Source organism: Aquarana catesbeiana, linkage group LG03 (genome assembly GCF_042186555.1).
Source record: "Aquarana catesbeiana isolate 2022-GZ linkage group LG03, ASM4218655v1, whole genome shotgun sequence".
In the NCBI taxonomy this organism is placed as follows: domain Eukaryota; kingdom Metazoa; phylum Chordata; class Amphibia; order Anura; family Ranidae; genus Aquarana; species Aquarana catesbeiana.
The window spans coordinates 81,802,292-81,823,049 of NC_133326.1; the positions used below are offsets into that span (position 1 = coordinate 81,802,292).

Sequence of the window (20,758 nt, forward strand, 5' to 3'; positions counted from 1 at the left end):
CAAATTCCCATATCCTGCTTTTGAAAAATATCTGACCACCTACTGAACTTTTTTTAAATTTCAATACATGTACATATAGAGTTCATATAAAAAAAAAGAAAGAAAGAAAAAAAAAAAAAACAGTAAACATATCCTCTTATAAGTTTGCTACATTACATGTAATAGAAGTTTGACAAATAAAATGATGACAGCATATATGATCAAAGTAGTCAAAAATATAGTAACAAATCAATTTAGCCTCAAAATTCTGTTACTGTGAGAAGGTTACTGAGTATCCTTTGTTTCTGTTGTATGTAGAGGTTTTAGCTGTATACTGTACTGATGCATAGAAAATATAATCAATCCACGCCAACATCCCTCTGACACATATTGATAACTGTGGATATTGGATTAATTCTGAAGGACGGATGTTTAACAGGCGTGAGTATTTAATGGTTCTCACCCTGAATGTTCAGTGTCATGTTTTAGTTGCAGCTTCATATGGAGCATTAGGGAACTGGCCAAGCGTGTGAAGATGCCTAGTTTTCAACAGCAAATATTTCCAAATTAGTATGGATGATTCAGCAGGCCTCCGTTTTTATGACTCGATTACAATGGGTGTTAGCACATGCAGTAAAAAATACTCTTTTTTTAAATTTTAATAATAAGAAAATGGTTTGGTTCTTGCTCATTGTCAAAACCTTGGGAGGATTTATGTAAAAGGTAATTCCCTGTGACTTCCAAATCCTATCTATCTATCTATCTATCTATCTATCTATCTATCTATCTATCTATCTATATATATAGTAACATTTTAGATTATGAACAATAAGCTAGATGAAACTAAAGCCTAACCAAAAAAATAATCAGTTTTGAATAGAGTGGATCCATTTTTTTTCTTAGATTGTTATCTCTATTTGTGACCCCATTGGGGAGATTTTCTCTTACTTTCAGTCTCTGTTACTCCAGGGTAAGAATGCCACTAGAATAGGAAGGTACAGACAACAATAAAACAACATTTATAACCCTTCTGCATTCTACTAAAATGCTTTGGTTTATGCCCACATCTTCATAGCCAATATTTCCCTTCGCTATTAGTCCTGACAAGAAAAGAGAGGATATCTCTCTTGGGTAAGAAATCGGTGACTCTTTTCCCCTCACTACAATTTATTGATACTTTGGTATAATGAAATGTTTGCTTTGTTGTAGATGATACTATATATAACACCTCCTGAAGAAGCGGCCTCTGCTGCAAAACATGTAGAGGATATACATTACATCGCAAATTAGCATTTGTCTGAGGCTACTATGCGACCAGTTAGACATGTTTATATAACTTACCGTATGTTATCATGAATTGCTGTTTAATCACACATTGTGCTTCTATGTCTTATTAACAATTTTGTACAAATAAAATGTATATATTTTTAATATTTTTGTTCAGCAATTGGGTACCGAGATACTCTTCCTACTAAGAGTTTTGTAGGGGTCACCCCTAGTTACTCTTACCTAATATCCAATTTATCCAATACAATTAACCTTCTAAACATGTACATGCATAGAGGCTTACATACTTTTCCACAGACCACAATAAAAACCCGACAGAAGCTCTAAATTCTTCCCTGTGGTATCCAAGGCAAAATAAAAATAATTGGGCTGGAGTTGGGCTTTAACAATTTTGTTTGGCTTTATAGTTGTGTTAGCAGTTGCTGTTGTGTTGTTAGTTGTGTGAAACTGAGAATGAATACATAGCAGCACTGGAGACATTTTTAAATATCAGAAGCTGTCATTTGTGTCACTTAGCTGAACACTCACATAATTCAAATATTAGTGAGCAACTATCCCTCAACAACATTATGACTATTATATGAACTTATGATAAAAAAAAATACAGAAACAGATTTTGGTGCATTTGTAAATGTATCAGACTTAGAATCAATTAATTATTACAAATGTAAAATTAATTAATGTTTTTCTCTTAAGGAGCTGCAGAAAAAAGTTCCAAACATGGTGCAGAGGACAAAACACAACATATAATTATGGCAATGAAAGAAAGAATGAAAATCCGAGAAAGAAACCATCCAGAAGTTTTTGAGGTTATTCGAGAGCTTTTCCAAATATCCAAAGAGGACTTTGTGCATCATACCAAGTCAGCCAAGCAAAGTGTTTTGGATGGAACGTCCAAGTGGTCAGCTAAAATCAACATCACAGGTCAGACAGCAATTCTTCTTTTTAAGTGAACATTTTTTGAATAATAAAAAAATGTGTATGAAGATTTGAAGAGTCAGCATTTAGATCAGATGGCTAAATATCCACTAGCATTTTCTTCATAACCAGCATTTTAAGAATATTGCTTTTTAAAGTAAGCATTTTATAAAACAAATAAAAACATTAGACCAATCCTGGCCATTTTTTAGCATCTCAACCAGGGGCATATCATGAAATCAGTGGGCCCGTGTGTGAGATAAAAAGTGGACCCTAGGCATCCTAATAAAAAAAATGTGCGCCTCGCTTAAATGTGGACATGATATAAATTGCACACACTAGTGGGTGTGGCTTAAATGGGGTGTGGTTTAATAGTGTTTGAGATGACTTGCATGCAGAATACAGTAATGTTAAATAGGGAATGTGCAGTGCAGAGTGTACAGTGGTGGGTAGTATGTGCAGAGAGAGAAGTGCGGAGTGTACAGTGGTGGGTAGTGTGTGCAGGAGAGGAGTGTGGAGTGTACTATGGTGGGTAGTATGTGCAGAGAGAGGAGTGCGGAGTGTACAGGGGTGGGTAGTGTGTGCTGGAGAGGAGTGCAGAGTGTACGGCGGTGGGTAGTGTGTGCAGGAAAGCAGGTCACTAGTGCCACCCCCCCATTACATAAGAGTTCATAGAGCTCCCTTTAACATCAGAGTCCACAGAGTTCTGCTTTACATCACAGTCCACAAAGTTCTCCCTTACAACAGAGTCCACAGAGTTCCCCTTTACATCGGGGTCCACAAAGTTCTCTCATGCACGGCAAGGAAAATCCTGCAGACTCTGATGTAAGGTGGAATGTCGGAAACAGACCACCTTCTGCAGAGTAAATACACAAAGGTAAGGGAGAGTTACTGATATAAGGAGGAATCTTTATATCAGTGTTTAACCTTACCTTAATGTATTCACTTCCCCTTACATCAGTGAACTTTGTGTGGCCACTGGAGGCTGGAGCTGCCTGTCACTGACCTCTTCCATTGCTGGCTCACATGCAGGGCAGTCAGGCACGTTCCTCTGGGTGGCTCCTCTCATACCACCCACCTCTCTCCTCTTCTGCAAGTTCTCCTCCAGAGTCCATGTCCAGTCCTCCAGTGAGTGACACAGTGCCGGCCAGGGCGGGTGGTAAGCCTTACCCCCATTCCATCACTCATTTCTGCAACCCCCATTCCACCACTCACTTCTGCACCCCCCATTCCACTACTCACATCTGCAGCTACTTCTTCCCTATTCCAACACTCACCGAGCTGGAGGCATCTTCCTGTCAGTGGAGGGTCTCTCTCTACCTCCATGGACTTTCACTGCCTTCTCTTCTCTTTGTCTGATCCCCCTCCATCAAAGAGTACAGAAGGAGACAAAATGAATAAACTACCCCAAAATACCTCCCAACACCCAACCTGTCCTCATACAGTACAGCATATTCCATCATCTCCATCCTCTGCCATCATCTCCATGCTCTACCATTATCTCCACCCCTTCCATCCCCTGCCATCATCTCCATCCTTTACCAACATCTTCATTCTCTGCCATCATTTCCATCCTCTGCCATCATCTCCATCCTTTCCATCATCTCCATCCTTTACCATCATCTCCATCTTCTGCGATCATTTCCATCCTCAGCCATCATCTCCATCCTCTGCCATCACCTCCATCCCCTGCCATCATCTCCATCCTCTGCCATAATCTCCACGCTCTACCATCATCTCCATCCTCTGACATCATCTCCATCCTCTGACATCATTTTTATCCTCTGCCATCATTTTTATCCTCTGCCATCATCTCCATCCTCTGCCATCATCTCCATCCTCTGACATCATCTCCATCCTCTACCATCATTTCCATCCTCTACCATCATCTTCCCTCATTAGAGATTCCTGGCAGCAGTGTCCCCCTCATGAGAGGTCCTTCCATCGGTGTCGCTCAACACTGACAGCTGGGTGCAATGAGCAGAAACACTGACTGCCCCCATGTTGGATTCTTTAGTCTGCCCTGACCAAGGGCTGGATGGGAGTTTGTACTCATTGGGTGAGGATTAGTGGGTAGGGCTTAGCGGGTGGGACTCAGTGGGCAGGGCTTAGCAGGCAGGCAGGCATTTTTTTTTAATGCAGTATTGATAGTGTAGTGGTCCAAGTCTAAAAGCAGCAGGGAGTGGAGGCGGGTCACAGGCAGCAACCAGGTCCAGCAAAGAAAGTTCCTTTCTCCTCCAACTCAATGCTGGGGGAGGACCAACCATGTTGTTAGACGCCATGCGTCCTTAGCAACCAACCACTAATGCTCCCTAGTGCATACAGAGCTCGGCTGTGGGAGTAAAGACTATTTAGAGCTGTACTCCGGGATTTTGTGGGGGAATGCAGCATAGTAATATGACAGGGGAGCCGCACGGCTTGCTAGCTTAATCCAGGGTCACATGGTGTGTCGCACAGCCACTCAGTTTTGTTCCTGCCACTTGTCATCCACATTCCAGCAGCTTCTATTCCTCACAAGCAGCATCTCTCTTGTGCTTTCCACAGCTCCACCCTTAAAATGTATAGAGTATGGCACAGCACAGCAAGCTTGTCAGGCATATCACTCCACCAGGCACTAGTTTCAGTGGCTGTGGGAGGCAGCGGCCGGATCTATAGGCTAGGCATGGCAAATGCGTCCACTGCCTCGTGCTTGTCAAATAAAACGAAAAGTCCCAAAGCTACCAGCCTGTTACCACCACTTGGGACCCAGAAATGTGCATTTTATCATTGGATGATTTCGTACTCCATGTGGGCAGAGTGTGACAGGGCACGGTGGGCCCCCTTGCCCTTGGGGCCCGTGTGCACTGCACACCCTGCACACATGGATGATACGCCACTGATCTCAACAGCTTTGAGACAACAATCAAACTAATAAAGGTATTCTAACAGCAACCTTTTACTGTATATTGTTATATGGGATAATGAGTGCTTTGCATTAACATGCAATCATTTTGGAAAACTGGTTTAAAATGTTTTAGATGTTTAGAAAATCATGGTATTTTAGTCAGGATAAGTCCACCCAAACCTGATGAGGGCTGTTACCCAAAGACATACAGCATATTGAAAATGATTAAAAATGTAAATCTGATCTGATGTGTGCTTTTCTTTCTGTTAAAGTGGAACTCAACCATCCTATCCTTTTCAGCCACGGAAGCTTCCATTTTAGCTTCTGTTTGATGTGCAACTGCCATAGTGCTGCACGTATGATTAGTTATGACCCCAGCTATTTCATGGTTTTACAGTTTGGATGGGAGCACAAGCAAATGTGACAGTTAGCAGTACCGGCATGCCGGAAATGTAACCGTTAAATCAATGAGTTTAGTTCCATTTTAATAATTACTTCATAACATGAAAGTGTTGTAAATGCAGGAGAACGTAAAGGATTAGTTACAATTTGAAACGAATAAATTAGGCTGCAGACACCCATTATATTGTTTTCAATTAAAGTTTAAATGCATCGGAGGGCCTGGCTTTGTTGCCAATCTTACTATTGCTAACTGATTACTGTTTTGATATCCAGCCTTTCATTGGGTTCAAGTTTGTCGCAAACATTTGAGGGACATTGGACATGTAGGATGTTTTGGGGTACACAGTCTTTAAATAAAGCAAACATATTACAAACTTTCTGCCCCAACCTGTTAACTTCAGTGGGGGAGGGGAGGAGTGGATGGTGGCACAATAGAAGCTGCTGACACTTCTTATTAAAGTGAAACTAAACCTATCAATGTATCGGTTTCCCAAAACAAATATATTCAAAGCATACTGTGAATGATAACTGTCACAGTTGTTTGTGCTCTTAACCGAACTGTCAAGCCAAGGAAATGGCTGGTGTCATAATTGATCGCATGCAGTACCATGGCAACTGCAGATCAAACAGAGGCTAATATAACAGCTTCCTTGACTGTTAAAGCGATAGTAAAACACCTGTAAGGCAATTGCATAATGTACTAGTATGCATTCCATACTAGCACATTATATAATACTTACTGTACCTTGGAATGAAGCCCTTCAGCGGCACGCTGTCACCACTGAGAGGGCTGACATCTTCACCCAGTCTTTCTTTTGGGTTCATAGGCTCTGTGTGAGTGGCTGGAGCCATGATGACATCACGCAATTTCCATTATGAAGGTCTGAAGGTCCATCACACTATGCCGTACCTTCAAAACGCATGCACCAGTGATGTCACTGGCTGCATCGAGGGTGAATATCTCCTAAATAGTGCACATTTAGGAGATATTCATTTTACCTACAGGTAAGCTATATTATAGGCTTTCTTGTAGGTAAAAATCACAAAGTGGGCTTTACTAACACTTTAAGGACAGGAGAGTTTAGTTCTACTTTAAGGCAGAAAACTGTTGGATAGTAAAAAGCTGATCAAAAGAACAAGTACTCCCTCCCTGTTTTAGCTCCACCTACTTTCATTCAACTGTCAAGTGTCAGAACTTCAGTGAACAGTAGAGGATTAAGCATTTGATAGTTGAACGAGAGGGGGTGGTGCCAAGAGGTGGTAGGACTTACAATCTACTATTAACTTGTGTAGTAGCTGAGGATGAAGTACAAGCTAGCCCAAGGTCTCCATAGACACACGATAATTAAAAACTAACATGGGTACTTACAGGTACCCTAAGTTAATTGAACTTCAGTAACTAAACGATAAAAAACACACAAAGCTTGTGTGAAATTCAGTGCAAAAGGCACATGATAGTTGCAATCAGAGTACACAAATGCTCATAAATCTTATATTGATATAAAAAAGTACAAAGATGAAGGTTTATGAGAATCAAAGACTGTGTTTCATTGTGAAGTTTTGGGGGGTGAACCCCTTAAATGAGTCTCTATTATTTTGCTGCAGTGGGTGGCGAGGCTTCTTCAAGTAAGGGCTGGGAACCCAGGAACTGTGGAAGATAAAAGCAAGAGAGGGGAGAGAAGTGCCAGGCACAGTTCTAGTACAACAATAAAAATTTATTTAAGATGAAATTCTTTAAATGACAGTAAAATGGATTACATTCACATAGTGCTCAGTGGATGTGGGCTTGCCATGTCCAGTGAGAGAACAGAAAACTGATGAAGGAGGTGTGGCCGTGCTTACAAAGCACGTTCTGATTGGCCGATTACAGTGGTAGGCAGTTCCCAGGTCTACAGTCACAGTTCACTTATACGCCAAGTCACTGAGCCTGCATCCGTCCATGGCTCCTCGAGGTTTCTGCTCCCTGCCGTGAAGGTGCTTGCAGCATATCATCCAAGGGTCACCCGGTGGTTTTCTGTTCTCTCACTGGACTTGGCAAGCCCGCATCCACTGAGCACTATATGAGTGCAATCCATTTTACTGTCATTTAAAGAATTTCATCTCTAATAAATTTTTATTGCTAGGAACGTGCCTAGCGCTTCTCTCCCCTCTCTTGATTGAACTTCAGCATTGTTATCTATATCTTACAAATATTTTAAGGGGGGGGGCAACATTCATTATAAGCTGTCGGTTTGAAAATATAACTGTGTATCTGCTAAACTATTATTTAATTCAACTACAGTATATATTCAGATATATTGTTGCACATTTTTTTCATTCATGATTTTTATCCTTAATTTGTTCCCACATTTAGATCTGATTACATAGGACACAATTTATATACCAGTATTTAAATAATTTGATTCATTTTGCAGTGGCTTGTGCTCAGGGGTTACAAGCAAAAGACAAAACGGGCTCCAGTGACCCTTATGTGACTGTCCAAATTGGGAAAACCAAGAGAAGAACGAAAACCATATTTGGAAACCTAAATCCAGTGTGGAATGAAATCTTTCATTTGTAAGTATCTAAACTCATAATGGAGGCAGCGCTTAGAGGTTCTCTATCTGCTTACTAATAAGAGAGCATGACAGCCTTTCAGAATCAATTACACTGTTAATCCAATACAGTGTCATTGGGTAGTGAAATATATTGAACGGTAATTTATTAGTGTTGTAGATCTTTAGGTTAATCAATGCTATTTTACTGTACAACAGTAGTGGTGAATAACTGATAGAGAAATACTTGTCCTATGCACTGATTTAGTAGACAAAAGGTTACACTTATCTTTTCTTATGCAGGCAGGTTACATCAACCAAGAAAAGGGTACATGTTTCATTATAGAATGGTAAATATAGAGCAGTAGTTAGTTAATTAGGTGCAAGTCACATTGGTTTACCCTATGTTCTAATGTAGGTCACCACAGTTCCTATGCATTTGCCAAATTGCTTTTGACTCAGACACTGGCCCTTATATTTTATTATTTAGAAGCAAATCTTATACTTTCCGATAATTTGCAAAATTATAAAAACTGTAATAGAGTCAGAGTCTCAACCTAGTCACCAGAATGCTCAATCATTTTGTAAATCTGCTTACAGAGAAGACACTTGATTCCAATGACATCATCCACATCAAAGCGTTATTATTCCAGGACAACCACAATTGCTCTTTATAAGACTTTGAAAACAACTTTTAACAAAAAATAAGGTTTAAATAATAACATTTATTTTATTAATTTAAAAGGTTTGAACCACATATATTACATCACACATTACTGTACATAGTATAAAATATTGTACAAAATTGGGTTATAACATAAAGATGTGTGATCCAAATGTATCCCCCACAGCTGATGATTTGGCTTGCAGTTATTGGATTACTGATTGGCCCACTCAGCTTTGGGACATATTATAATTTATACATAATAGTTCAACTATCATGGTGCTAAACAAAAAGGAAACATACTTAATTTGTCACACCAGTTATATATGGAAAAAAGAAAGTCCAGATCTATGTAAATAGACTCCCAGGTCATTGGGACCCCCATAAGTGCATGCAGAGACCACCTGTCACAGACACCACCTGTCACAGACACCACATGCAGGCATTTAGCAGGGGTCATCAGATCAGTTGGATGCACTTAAAGGAATCAGGACCAGATGTGTGAGTGAAAATGTATATTTATTAAAGATAAAGACACACATGAGAACCAACACCAGTAACCATAAACAAGTAAATGAAATGTAAATGAACGCAGCAAACCCCAAATAACACCTAACTAATGATCTCACTAGCTATATACAAGTGAAGGGAACACAAATAAGCAAACAAGACAGGGACAAGAGAAAAGGGGAACAGGAAGCCAGGTACTGGGAGCAGTAAGTAATGGGGGCAGGAAGCAGGTACCATGGGACAGGTCTCTGGGTAAGGATTCAGGATACATGGTTCAGGGCACAAGGCAGGAACAGGCCAGGCTCAGGCAGGGACAAGGATTGCAGGGGGAATACTGAAGTCCTGAGCCTCAGTGAAGGGCAGGCTTATATACTCCCAACAGTTCCACATCAGGTGCAGCTTGATTATCAGTATGTACATCTGCTGAGAGACACCCGCTGATGGCCACCAGACCTACATCCTTTGGTGTTAAAAACAACAGTGCCACTAGCAGGTGACCCAAGCAATAATACAGGTCCTGATACCACCATTCATATTGCAGGCTGTTAAGGCATATACAATGATAATAAATTCTAATGTCTCCCATTCAATTTCCATGGAATAACAGTGGTAATATGTTTAAAGGGGGGCATATCCAGGCCAACACCTCTAGTTGAAATACTAAACCCCGATCCAGACTTTCCTTTTTCCATATAAGACTGGTGCAACAAATTATGTAAGTTTTCTTTTTGTTTTTTATCATGATGGTTGAACTATTATGTATACATTGTAATATGTGGTGTCTTATCCCTCAAGAAGATAAGTGTTATAAATATTTTGAAATGCACTGGAGTCCCAAAGCTGAATGGGGCAACCAATAACTGCAAGCCAAATCATCAGCTATGGGGTATACCATTTGGATTACACTTCTTGATGTTGTAACCCAATTTTGTACAATATTTTGTACAATTTAATATATGGTGTAATATATATGGTTCAAACCTTTTAAATCGAGAAAATAAATGTTATTATTTAAATCTTATTTTTTTGTTAGAAGTTGCCTTTAAGGTCCTATAAAGAGCAATTGTGGTTTTTCAGATATAATTAATAAGGATGGGGGCAACCATACCCCGAGTGACACATAATAATTGTTATTATTCCAGGACTAGATAACAGAAGAGTCCACCCAGACCAAGCCTCACTCCAACATGTTTTGATATTGCTTACTCATTCTACTGCCTGCCCCACCAACTGCTGCTGTATTAGTGTGAAACCATCTCCTGGATAATCTGAATCTCTTCAGAGGTTGCCAGATCTCTGTTCAATGTGTTGTGGTTCTTTTCTGTAGCACCTACATCAATACTGTGTCATGTTGTGACTTAGGAGTCGGTGGGATGGGGGATACAACAGCACAGGGTGGGGGACCAGATATGTTAGTTTTGGAAGATTCTTCAAGGGAAATTTTGTCTACAATATAGCAACCATCCGAGACACAGGCAGCAGGAGAGGTGAGTATCAAAGCTGATCTGTAGTCAGCACAAAAAATGAAAACATAAGAACGGTTGATTGCTCATTTTGTCTAGGGAGTAAGGGATTAACAGGAATATTTACTTTATTCCACACTCCGGCTGGGATAGCCTGTCTCTTTTAGGTAGCTATGACTTCAGGATTAATATCTCAATATTAAAGATGCAGATATCCGGCCACAGATAATCTTTCAGTGTGGGTACTACTATTACACTATATGGTGTGCACTTTGTAAAATGCCTCATACTTCTATATTCAAGCAATATTTAGAATTAAAGTGGTTATAAACCTCAGACATGAAATAATAACAAAGCATATCCCCCTAAAGCGTGTTCTTCTCTCAATCCAGAGCATCCCGTGTCATCTCTCTCTGCTACTTCGTTCCTCTGCTATCAGCATGACACACTTCTGACAAGTTTTCCTGAAAAATGGTGACAGGGGAGGGACCTCCAGCTGATTGACAGCCTCAGCTCTGTTCCTGTGTGCTGTGTGGACGGGGTGTGTCTCTTCCCACCAATCAGCTCTCAGAGCTCTCCTCACTGAGCTCTACAGTGTGTAATTTCAGCTTTCTGTCCCCTTTTTTTCTGAACTCTAAGACAAGCATTATACATTCAACACTTTGAATGGATGTAGAGAAGAGAAGACAGCAGATAAATAGGTACAACGTATGTAGGGAGATTTGTTTCATGTCTGTGTATCACCTGAGGCCAGTCACTTCACTGGGTATAGGTATGGGTCTACAACCACTTTAAAGCAGGGTTCCACCCTAAAGTGGAACTTCCGCTCATCGGATTCCTCCCCCCCTCCGGTGTCACAATTGGCACCTTTCAGGGGGAAGGGGGTGCAGATACCTGTATAATACATTTATCTGCACCCACTTCCGGGAATAGCTAGCCGCAGCTAGCCGCAAAAAGCCCGCCCACCCCCATTGTGTTGTGGGAAATATACAGTTCCCATAACACAACGGGGACCAGTGTAGACGTGCAGCGCGACTCACGCATGAGCAGTAGGGAACCGGGCAGTGAAGCCGCAGCGCTTCACTTCCTGATTCCCTCACTGAGAATGGCGGTGGCAGCACCCGTGGATCGAGGGACGGTTCGGTCTCGAGTGCCGACATCGCTAGACCCCGGGACAGGTAAGTGTCCTTATTTTAAAAGTTAGCAGCTGCAGTATTTGCAGCTGCTGACATCTAAAAAAAAAATTTCGCAAAACTCCGCTTTAAGTAATGTCTGCTAGTGGTTAACTAAATTAAAATAAAGCTTTCAAGACTTTGTGACTACACCATACCTAAAGATTCAAGACAATAAAAGGTATCCTTTAACTTCACATGTTTGCACTTTGATGGTGAACATAGTACAGTGATATGTTATGAATCATGCTAGTTTTTGTGGTAAAAAAATCTATTAAGAAAGTGACTATTTATTTGGCCCATAAAATGCTATTTATTTTACAAAGTGCTTTTTATTATAAGGCCTGACTCATAAAACACTGTAAATTTATAGATAAACATATAAAAGTCACTAAGTTGGTAACATATCCAGTAATAACATCTGATAAAAAAAATGCATGATGAACATAATACTGTGAGGTGCGACTAATGGAGCTTTGTGATGAGAACATCATAAGGACACATGCCTGGGAAGCATATGTGAAAGTTCATTTGCTGGAAGCCAAGCAAGCTAGAGAACAACACAGTGCAAGTTATGCCGCGTACACACGGTCGGACTTTTCGTCTACAAAAGTCCAACGGACGCTGACGGACTAAAGCTGGCTGGTAATCCGATCGTGTGTGGGCTTCTCCGGACTTTCAACGGACTTTTTTAGCCTCAAATCCGACGGACTTTAGATTTGAAACATGCTTCAAATCTTTACGTCGTAAGTACGACGGACCCCGAAATCCGCTCGTCTGTGTGCTAGTCCGACGGACAAAAACCCATGCTAGGGCAGCTATTGGCTACTGGCTATGAACTTCCTTATTTTAGTCCGGTGTACGTCATCACGTACGAATCCGTCGGACTTTTGTGTGGTCGTGTGTAGGCAAGTCCGTTCGTTAGAAAGTCTGCTGCAAGTCTGCCGAAAGTCCGCCGGAAGTCCGCCGGAAGTCTGTCGGACAGGCTGTCGGACTTTTGTAGATGAAAAGTCCGACCGTGTGTACGCGGCATTAGAGTTCTAAAAACTGAATATTCAAAAAAATGTGATTAACCCCAAGGTAAATATAGCAGCCCGTGATTAAAAAGTGGTTTATAATTGAGTAAACATATCAGTATAGCAATTTTCTCCAAGAGCTGGGATCAAAATCTAGCAATTATCCTGTGGTTTGCTATTAGGTGACTAATTATGTATGCTTAAAGTCGATGTTTAAGGGTGGTCAGACATGGTTGACAGAGGTTTTAATAGAGTGAACTGTTATGGCTACTTTTATATCATATTTGGTCATGCATGGCTATCTATGCTTCCTGCAATTAAAAAGAATATTGTATAATTTTTTAATAGAAGTAACTATTAAGCATTTGCATTGCTTGAATTTGCCATGTATCAAGTGTATTAGAAGGTTCAGTTAGCTTGCTTGCCACTAGATGGCTTTGTTCCGAATATAGTCTGGTATAAGGAAAATGGTAATTGGGGGTTAGATCCCTTTTAGAGAAAATCTTCCTCTAGTGATGTAGTGAAGTTAGTATTCATATAAATGCCAGGATGGGATAAGGGCCTTGTGTGATGGGGCATGGGAGACAAACCAACCAGAGCAAGATGTAGTGGGCTACTGCCCAAAGGCCCTTAATATAGCTGAAACTCCAGACGAAGTGGTTCAACACTCAGTAGCAAAAGCTGTAGTCGCCCCGACTTTTTTAAGGTCTTTCAGAGGGCCATAAACAGGATGCAGAGTCCTCTGAAGTTAGTTGTAAACCTGGGTATGAGTGTGTCATCTGGGAGTTTGCCCGGCTGGGCAGAGCTATTGAAGAGACATTGAGAGAGACTAAAATACTGATTAGGGTACCTTGATTATACTCAGTTAGGGAAGCTGAATGCTGTGGACCTATATACATGGGGTAAGTGGTCCCAACTTTGTGGTGTTCCCAGGGAGAGAGGAGGTACAAGGGAAAGTTGACAAAATGTTGTTCAGGCCTTCTGCACCTACAGAATGTATGCTGCTGTGTATTGTGTTCCACGCCAAAGAATTCTTATAGTTATAGTAAGTGTGGAAATATATTTCATGTGTGGACATTACTTTATTCTTGAATAGTCAAGCCTATGGCTGGGGATGTTGTGAGCAGGCCTACGGCCAGGAGTTTGTCACAATATAGTGGAAAGTTCTATCTATATCAGGTGGGTAGCTGTCCTATCCAAGAAGAAATTGGGTGAGGACTTGCATGGTTTGGTGCCAACACACAGCCAATTATGAGCCCCCTTTTATGTGATATGGCACCATTCCATGGTTACTAGTTGCCAATGGAAATCCTAAAATAAATATGTTAAAAAAGTTATAAGCCCTTATTACCCAGATTATTTGGCAACTCCAAATTCTTGCATGCCAGCGTGTAGATCAAACAGGAATTCCAAAACCCTGGATGCTCCGTAATGCCTTGTATCCATGGTGGCTATTCTGGCCCTGCCCCCCTCTTCTCTTCTCATCATTGGGATATGCTGTCTCGCCATCACTAGTAATCAGCATAAATGGAAGAGGGTGAGGCCAGAGCCATTGAAGCTGGCACAATAGTACAATACAAAATGGCCTGGTTTTGTGGTGAAAATAGAGTAGGAATGCAAGCTTGCTATTTAGGTTATGTAAGGATATATAATAATCCCTCCCCCAGATTATTCTGTGGGAAAGTCACAAGCATTTACACAGTTATCACAAATAATTGTCGTATTTTCTCGAAGATGTTTTTTTCCTAGGATCAACAGCTCCATCCAGTGGTTGTAATGCACCGGAGATTATCCATGATGACTGTGCGAATGCTTGTAATTTTCATACAGCAATTTTTTTTTTTTTTATCAATAAACTCCTTATGTTAATTGCAGGCAAATATGTACTATAACTATGTAATTAGGCACTTGCCCAAAATTCTCATTCAGCCATACAAAACATCTCGTAGATGGCTTACACCCGAGAGTCCTTACAGAACTCAGTCAGGTTATAGCCAGACCGCTATTCTTAATCTTCATGGACAGCAGACTGACAGGATTGGTACCAGCTGATTGACGAAAAGCCCGCATGGTACCAATATTAAAAAAAGGGCAGAGATATATACCAGGGAACTATAGGTCTGTCAGTCTAATGTCAGTAGTTTGAAAACTATTTGAGAGGATAATAAGGGACTATAACCAAGAATTTGCTGATATAAACAGTATTAATAGCAGTAATCAGCACGGGTTTATGAAAGGTTGCTCCTGCCAAACTAACCTATTGACATTCTACGAGGAAGTGAGCTGCCATCTGGACAAAGGTAGGCCAGTGGATGTGGTGTATCTGGATTTTGCAAAAGCATTGATACAGTCCCCCACAAACGCTTAATCTACAAGCTGAGGTCTGTAGGCATGGACCATAAGGTTTGTTCTTGGGTAGAAAACTGGCTACGGGGGCTCGTCAAAAATAAATAACATATACTCAGACTGGTCTGGGGTGGTTAGTGGGGTGGAAAATGAGGGCTAGGTATTGTGAGAAATACTCCTGCGCTAGTGAGGCCATTTGTTGTATGAAAAAGGGTAGTACTGTAGAAGGTGGGAGGACCGGAGAAGATGGTGAAGCGTGTCCCGCTGCCTTAGCTGACCAGGGGTGGTCTGGAAGAGACTGATTAGTAGGAGGTGGATGGAAGGCGCGTGATCAGACGCTCACATCAAAACAGGTTAGGTTTAATCGTGTATAAAAAATATATATACAAACATGAATTACATCATTCAGATACTACGTTGCATAAAAACAGGTGACAAAATAAGCACTAAAAAGTTAAAACTGGGGTATGCCCATGTTGAGGCAAGTAGTTAAAAGGCTGACGCGTTTCGAGGGTAACCTCTTCATCAGAGCCAGGAGAACAGGAGCACAGCCTGTACAGGCCGGTAGGCCGACATGTGTACATGGAAGGGAGTGGCTAGTAGGAGAGTATGTCCTGTAGTGGATAATTAGTTGTTCTAAGTTCCATACCAGTCCCCGTCCAGGCGTTCTCAGAGCACACTGTTATTATTTGACGTGGCTCTGCGATGAATGTAATCCTCCCCACGATGAGCTCATGTTTCCATTCATATAAAGGAAATGATCCAATCCCCTCGTTTCGTTTCCTCCCAACATCGGACGGTCCAGTAGCAGACTTCGGCTCGCTCCGTCGCTCCTCGGAAGTCTTCGGTAATTTCTGGTTAGGTTAGTGGGGTACCCCAAGGCTCTGTCCTTTGACTAATTCTGTTTAATTTATTTATTAATGATATAGAGCAGAGATATGCAATTAGCGGACCTCCAGCTGTTGCAGAACTGCAAGTTCCATGATGCATAGCAAGTCTCTGACAACCACAAGCATGACACCCAGAGGCAGAGGCATGATGGGACATGTAGTTTTACAACAGCTGGAGGTCCGCTAATTGCACATCTCTGATATAGAGGATGGGATAAATAGCTCGATCTCTGTGTTTGCTGAAAAAAAAAATATGCAGGGCAATATCAACACAGCAGGATATAGAAGCTTTGCAAGAGAACCTGAATGAATTAATGTTGTGGGCAACTAGATGGTAAATGAAGTTTAACATTGGTAAATGTAAGGTAATGCACTTGGGGGGGTAAAAACATAACCTCAAGTTACTCATGAGGGGGGAGAACCCCTAGGTGCTTCCAGGGTGGAGAAGGATCTAGGGGTTCTAGTAGAAGGCAGACTGAGCAATATCATGCAGTGTCAAGCGGCGGCTGCCAAAGCCAGCAGAATATAGCATGAATTAAAAAGGGAATTTACTCCAGAGATAAAATGATTATTCTGCCACTTCATAAAACTCCGCCGCATCTGGAGTATTCTGTCCAGTTCTGGTCACCAATCCTTAGAAGAGATGTGCTGGAGATGGAGAGAATCCAGAGAAGGGAAACTAAATTAATATGGGGATTGGAGGACTTCACTTATAAGGGACAACTACAAGCGCTAAATTTATTCTCCTTGGAGAAGAGACGTTTGAGAGGAGATATGATAGAGATATACAAATATCTCAACAGTGATACCAGCATTAGTATGAAACTTTTCAGTCCCAGGGAGTGTAGGAGGACACAGGGCCACACGATGAGAATGGAAGAGAAGCAGTTCAACCTTAACCTCCCTAGTGGCAATCCCAAGTGTGGCTCGGGGTTAATTTTAAGTACCAATGGCGGTAACCCAGAGCCACACCTGGGATTGCATCGCAGTTTTCAGGTACAGTTACTTACCTTGTCCCTACGATCCTTTGATGTTCTCCTGCTGTATCCTTCACCAGATCCTCCGCCTGATGCATCAATGTTCCGTGCTCCGTTCCCTTTAAGCGTTGCAATGCATAGGGGCGGGGCCTGGCAGCAAATTCTAAAAACATAACACATAATACATTGTAATCTACAGATTACATTACTGTATCAATTCATTTCAACTCAGTTTTGTCCCTAGTGCTTTGTCCAGTGCCCTGCATGCACTTTTATATTATATATACCGTTCTTTCTGCCTGGAAACTTGAGAATGTCCATGGCACCCAAAAAGCGTCCCTTTACGTCAAAAGCGGTTTTAGACCAGCTAGAAAACAGCGATAGTGAATTAGAATCCCTTGCACAATTGAGCGATAGTGATTAGTGGGGAAATTCATCATCAGACACTGAAAGTGATGACAGTGACAATTCTGCGACTGAGCTCAGTGATGTGTGAACTTGGTGCTCTATTCACTGTGGTATGGATCACACAGCACTGAGCTCAGTCGCAGAATCATCTCTGTTGTCACTTTCAGTGTCTGATGAGGAATTTCCCCACTAATCTTTATCGCTCAATTCTTCAAGTGATTCTAATTCACTATCGTTGTTTTCTAGCTGGTCTAAAACCGCTTTTGATGTAGAGGGAAGCTTTCTGTCGGACTTTGTGCAGTCCCATTTTTCAAAATTTTTCATACCCGGGATGTTTACTAAACCAATATGCAGTGTCTAGTATTACTTTGACTAGTAATATTGCACCCTTGTTTGGACAAATTTCAGTGTTTTTTTTTATTTGATTACATTATTGAATAAAATGTATTATTATTTTTTATAATTTATAGTTATTTATCATATTATAATTTATGATTTAGTGTTTCAAACTTTATCATACCAGGGATGTCTACTAGACTCTTGTTTGGACAGAATTAAGTGTTTTATTCCTAAGAATTACAGGCCTACAATATAAAATGCCAAATTTCCATGCAAAACAATGTACCGCTTTGACAATAAAAAAATCAGACATAATCATACCGCCAGGGAGGTTAAGCTGCGTAGGGAGTTTTCTCTGTCAGGGCGGTAAGGATGTAAAACTCTCTTCCACAATCGGTGATGTCGGCAGGAAGTATGGATAGTTTTAAAAGACTCTTGGACGTGCATCTTAGCGAAAACAATATACAGGGATATGGGAAATTATTTTTCTACACACACACACACACACACACACACACCTATACAGGTTGAACTGGATGGACTGTTGTCTTTATTCAACCTTACCAACTATGTAATTATGATTTATTAGAATTATTATTAGATTAGTCATTTACTCTCTGGGCTCCTTTACACATGCTTCTCAGAGGCATTTTGCAGGCAGTGAGGAGGTGATATGTCACCTTCTCACAGCCTGTTCTAACCATCTAAATGGCACACACCTGCATTCATTGCACGCAGTTGCGGGGCATTGCACTGCAGCCCCATTTACTTGAATGGATCATGTTGTTGTGCAGTGGTACCATCCAAAAGTGACAGGGGGTATATTTCCTGTGTAAACTGGCTGCTGCCCTTGCAGCTAAGAAGTGGTTGTGGGGCTAAGGGCTTGTTCACACAAGCAGCCAGGGAGCAGTAAATTTAGGTGGTTGAGCTGCAATTTTACCACCCCTAATGGTTACATAGTTAGTAAAGTTGAATAAAGACACCAGTCCATCCAGTTCAACCTGAGTGAGTGTGGGTGCATGTCTACAATTGTCCCTATCTCTGTACATTGTGTCTCATTAAGATGCTCATCTACTATATTATTATTTATTTAAGGTACCCATATAGCGCCGTCAATTTACGCAGCGCTACACACATACATCACACACTCACATCGGTCCCTACCCTCAAGGAGCCCACAATCCAAGGTCCCCAACTCACATTCATATACTAGGGCCAATTTTGGACAGAAGCCAATTAACCTACCAGCATGTCTTTGGAGTCTACGGTCTACCTGAACATTGACATACAGATGCCGTACACATGCTGTGGCCACAATGCTATACATCATTGCAGCTGCAAAAATTCTATTTCATAGCATATCACATTTGGCAGGCGTTACCATCGCCAAACACAATCAATGCAAGCCTATGGGACCACGCCGCAACCACCTTACAGCTGCATGTAATGCATGTGATTACAATGTGATAGTGTGGCATTTCCAGGGTTAAATCAGGTGATGAGGAGTCCACTTGATGCCTCTTCACCATCTGTCAAATGTCCACTGAAGAGCAATCCAAACACTGATCGCCATTCAGAGGGAACCACATGTGTGAATGGACCCTTAGAAATAGTAAAACAAAATAAAAATGATATAATTTATATATATATATATAAAAAATACAAACGGAGAAAAAGATTCTCAGATGGCACAGTTGGCAATACTCTGAATCCTTGAAATATTTTCCATAAGGCAAATGCTGCATAAAAATTAGTTGGATTGCAAAATCATTGCACTGCAGCTGCACCCTGACCCAGAAACTCCAGGGGCATGCTGTGATCCTGTTATTTTACACAGTTTAGCACACAGCTTGGATCTTTCCCTTTCTTTGTTATTATTATCACACCAACATGACCTGAATGCCACAATTCTTTTCTAATCTAGGAGCTTTGTAATGTTACATCACTGTTCTGTTCTCTTGTGATTATGCTGTATCAGAAAGCAATGTCTATCTGCTGTGTTTAGTCCTTTGCTTACATCTGATCAAATTTTGTGCTAGACCCCAATAGCTTTACGCTAATTAGACTAGGTGAAATACAAGAAGTTGCAGGTAATAGAATATGAATTGTACACAGTTGTTTTTATGTGGTTTATGTAACCTATCCACCACCACATTATTTTATTTTAATGGCTAAATAACAAAAAAATTCTCAACAAGGCCAAACTGGTAAAATATTATTATTTTTATTATTATTATTATTATTATTATTATTATCATTATTACACAGGTTTTATATAGCAGAAACAGTATGCACAGCACCTTACAAAATGAAGGCAGACAGTACAGCAGGGCTCAAGTCCTGAGCTTCTGAGATCCCTACCCTGCCCCGCCCCATAATCCCACCCCTAAACACACCCTTGCAAATCACAATGCCTTGAAAAAGTATTCATACCCCTTGAATGTTTCCACATTTTGTCATGTTATAGCCAAAAACATAAATGTATTTTATTGGGATTTTATGTGATAGAACAGCACAAAGTGCACATAAATGTGAAGTGGAAGGAAAATGATAAATGGTTTTCAAAATTTTTTACACATAAATATCTGAAAAATGTGGCGTGTATTTGTATTCAGCACCCCCTTTACTCTGATACCCCTAACTAAAATCTAGTCGAACCAATTGCCTTCAAAAGTCACCTAATTAGTAAATAGAGTCCACCTGTGTGTAATTTAATCTCAGTATAAATACAGCTGTTCTGTGAAGCCCTCAGAGGTTTTTTAAAGAGCCTTAGTGAACAAACAGCATTACGAAGGCCAAGCAACACTCCAGCCTAAAAGCAGACCGCTAACACTGCACATCACCCTGAACACACCATCATTTTTCAGCAGGGACAGGGAAGCTGGTCAGAGTTGATGGGAAGATGGATGGAGCCGAATACAGGGCAATCATGGAAGAAAACCTGTTAGAGTCTGCAAAAGACTTGTGAA

At 40.9% G+C, this 20,758-nt stretch overlaps 1 protein-coding gene across 1 annotated transcript in view; it reads left to right on the forward strand.

Annotated features, from left to right (window-relative positions):
* UNC13C (unc-13 homolog C) overlaps window positions 1–20,758 on the forward strand; it is an 884,756-nt gene that overhangs the window by 365,584 nt on the left and 498,414 nt on the right. Inside the window, exons 10-11 of the mRNA XM_073618754.1 lie at window positions 1,963–2,190; window positions 7,885–8,026. Coding sequence (XP_073474855.1) covers window positions 1,963–2,190; window positions 7,885–8,026 — 370 coding nt within the window. The remainder of the gene's footprint in view (window positions 1–1,962; window positions 2,191–7,884; window positions 8,027–20,758) is intronic.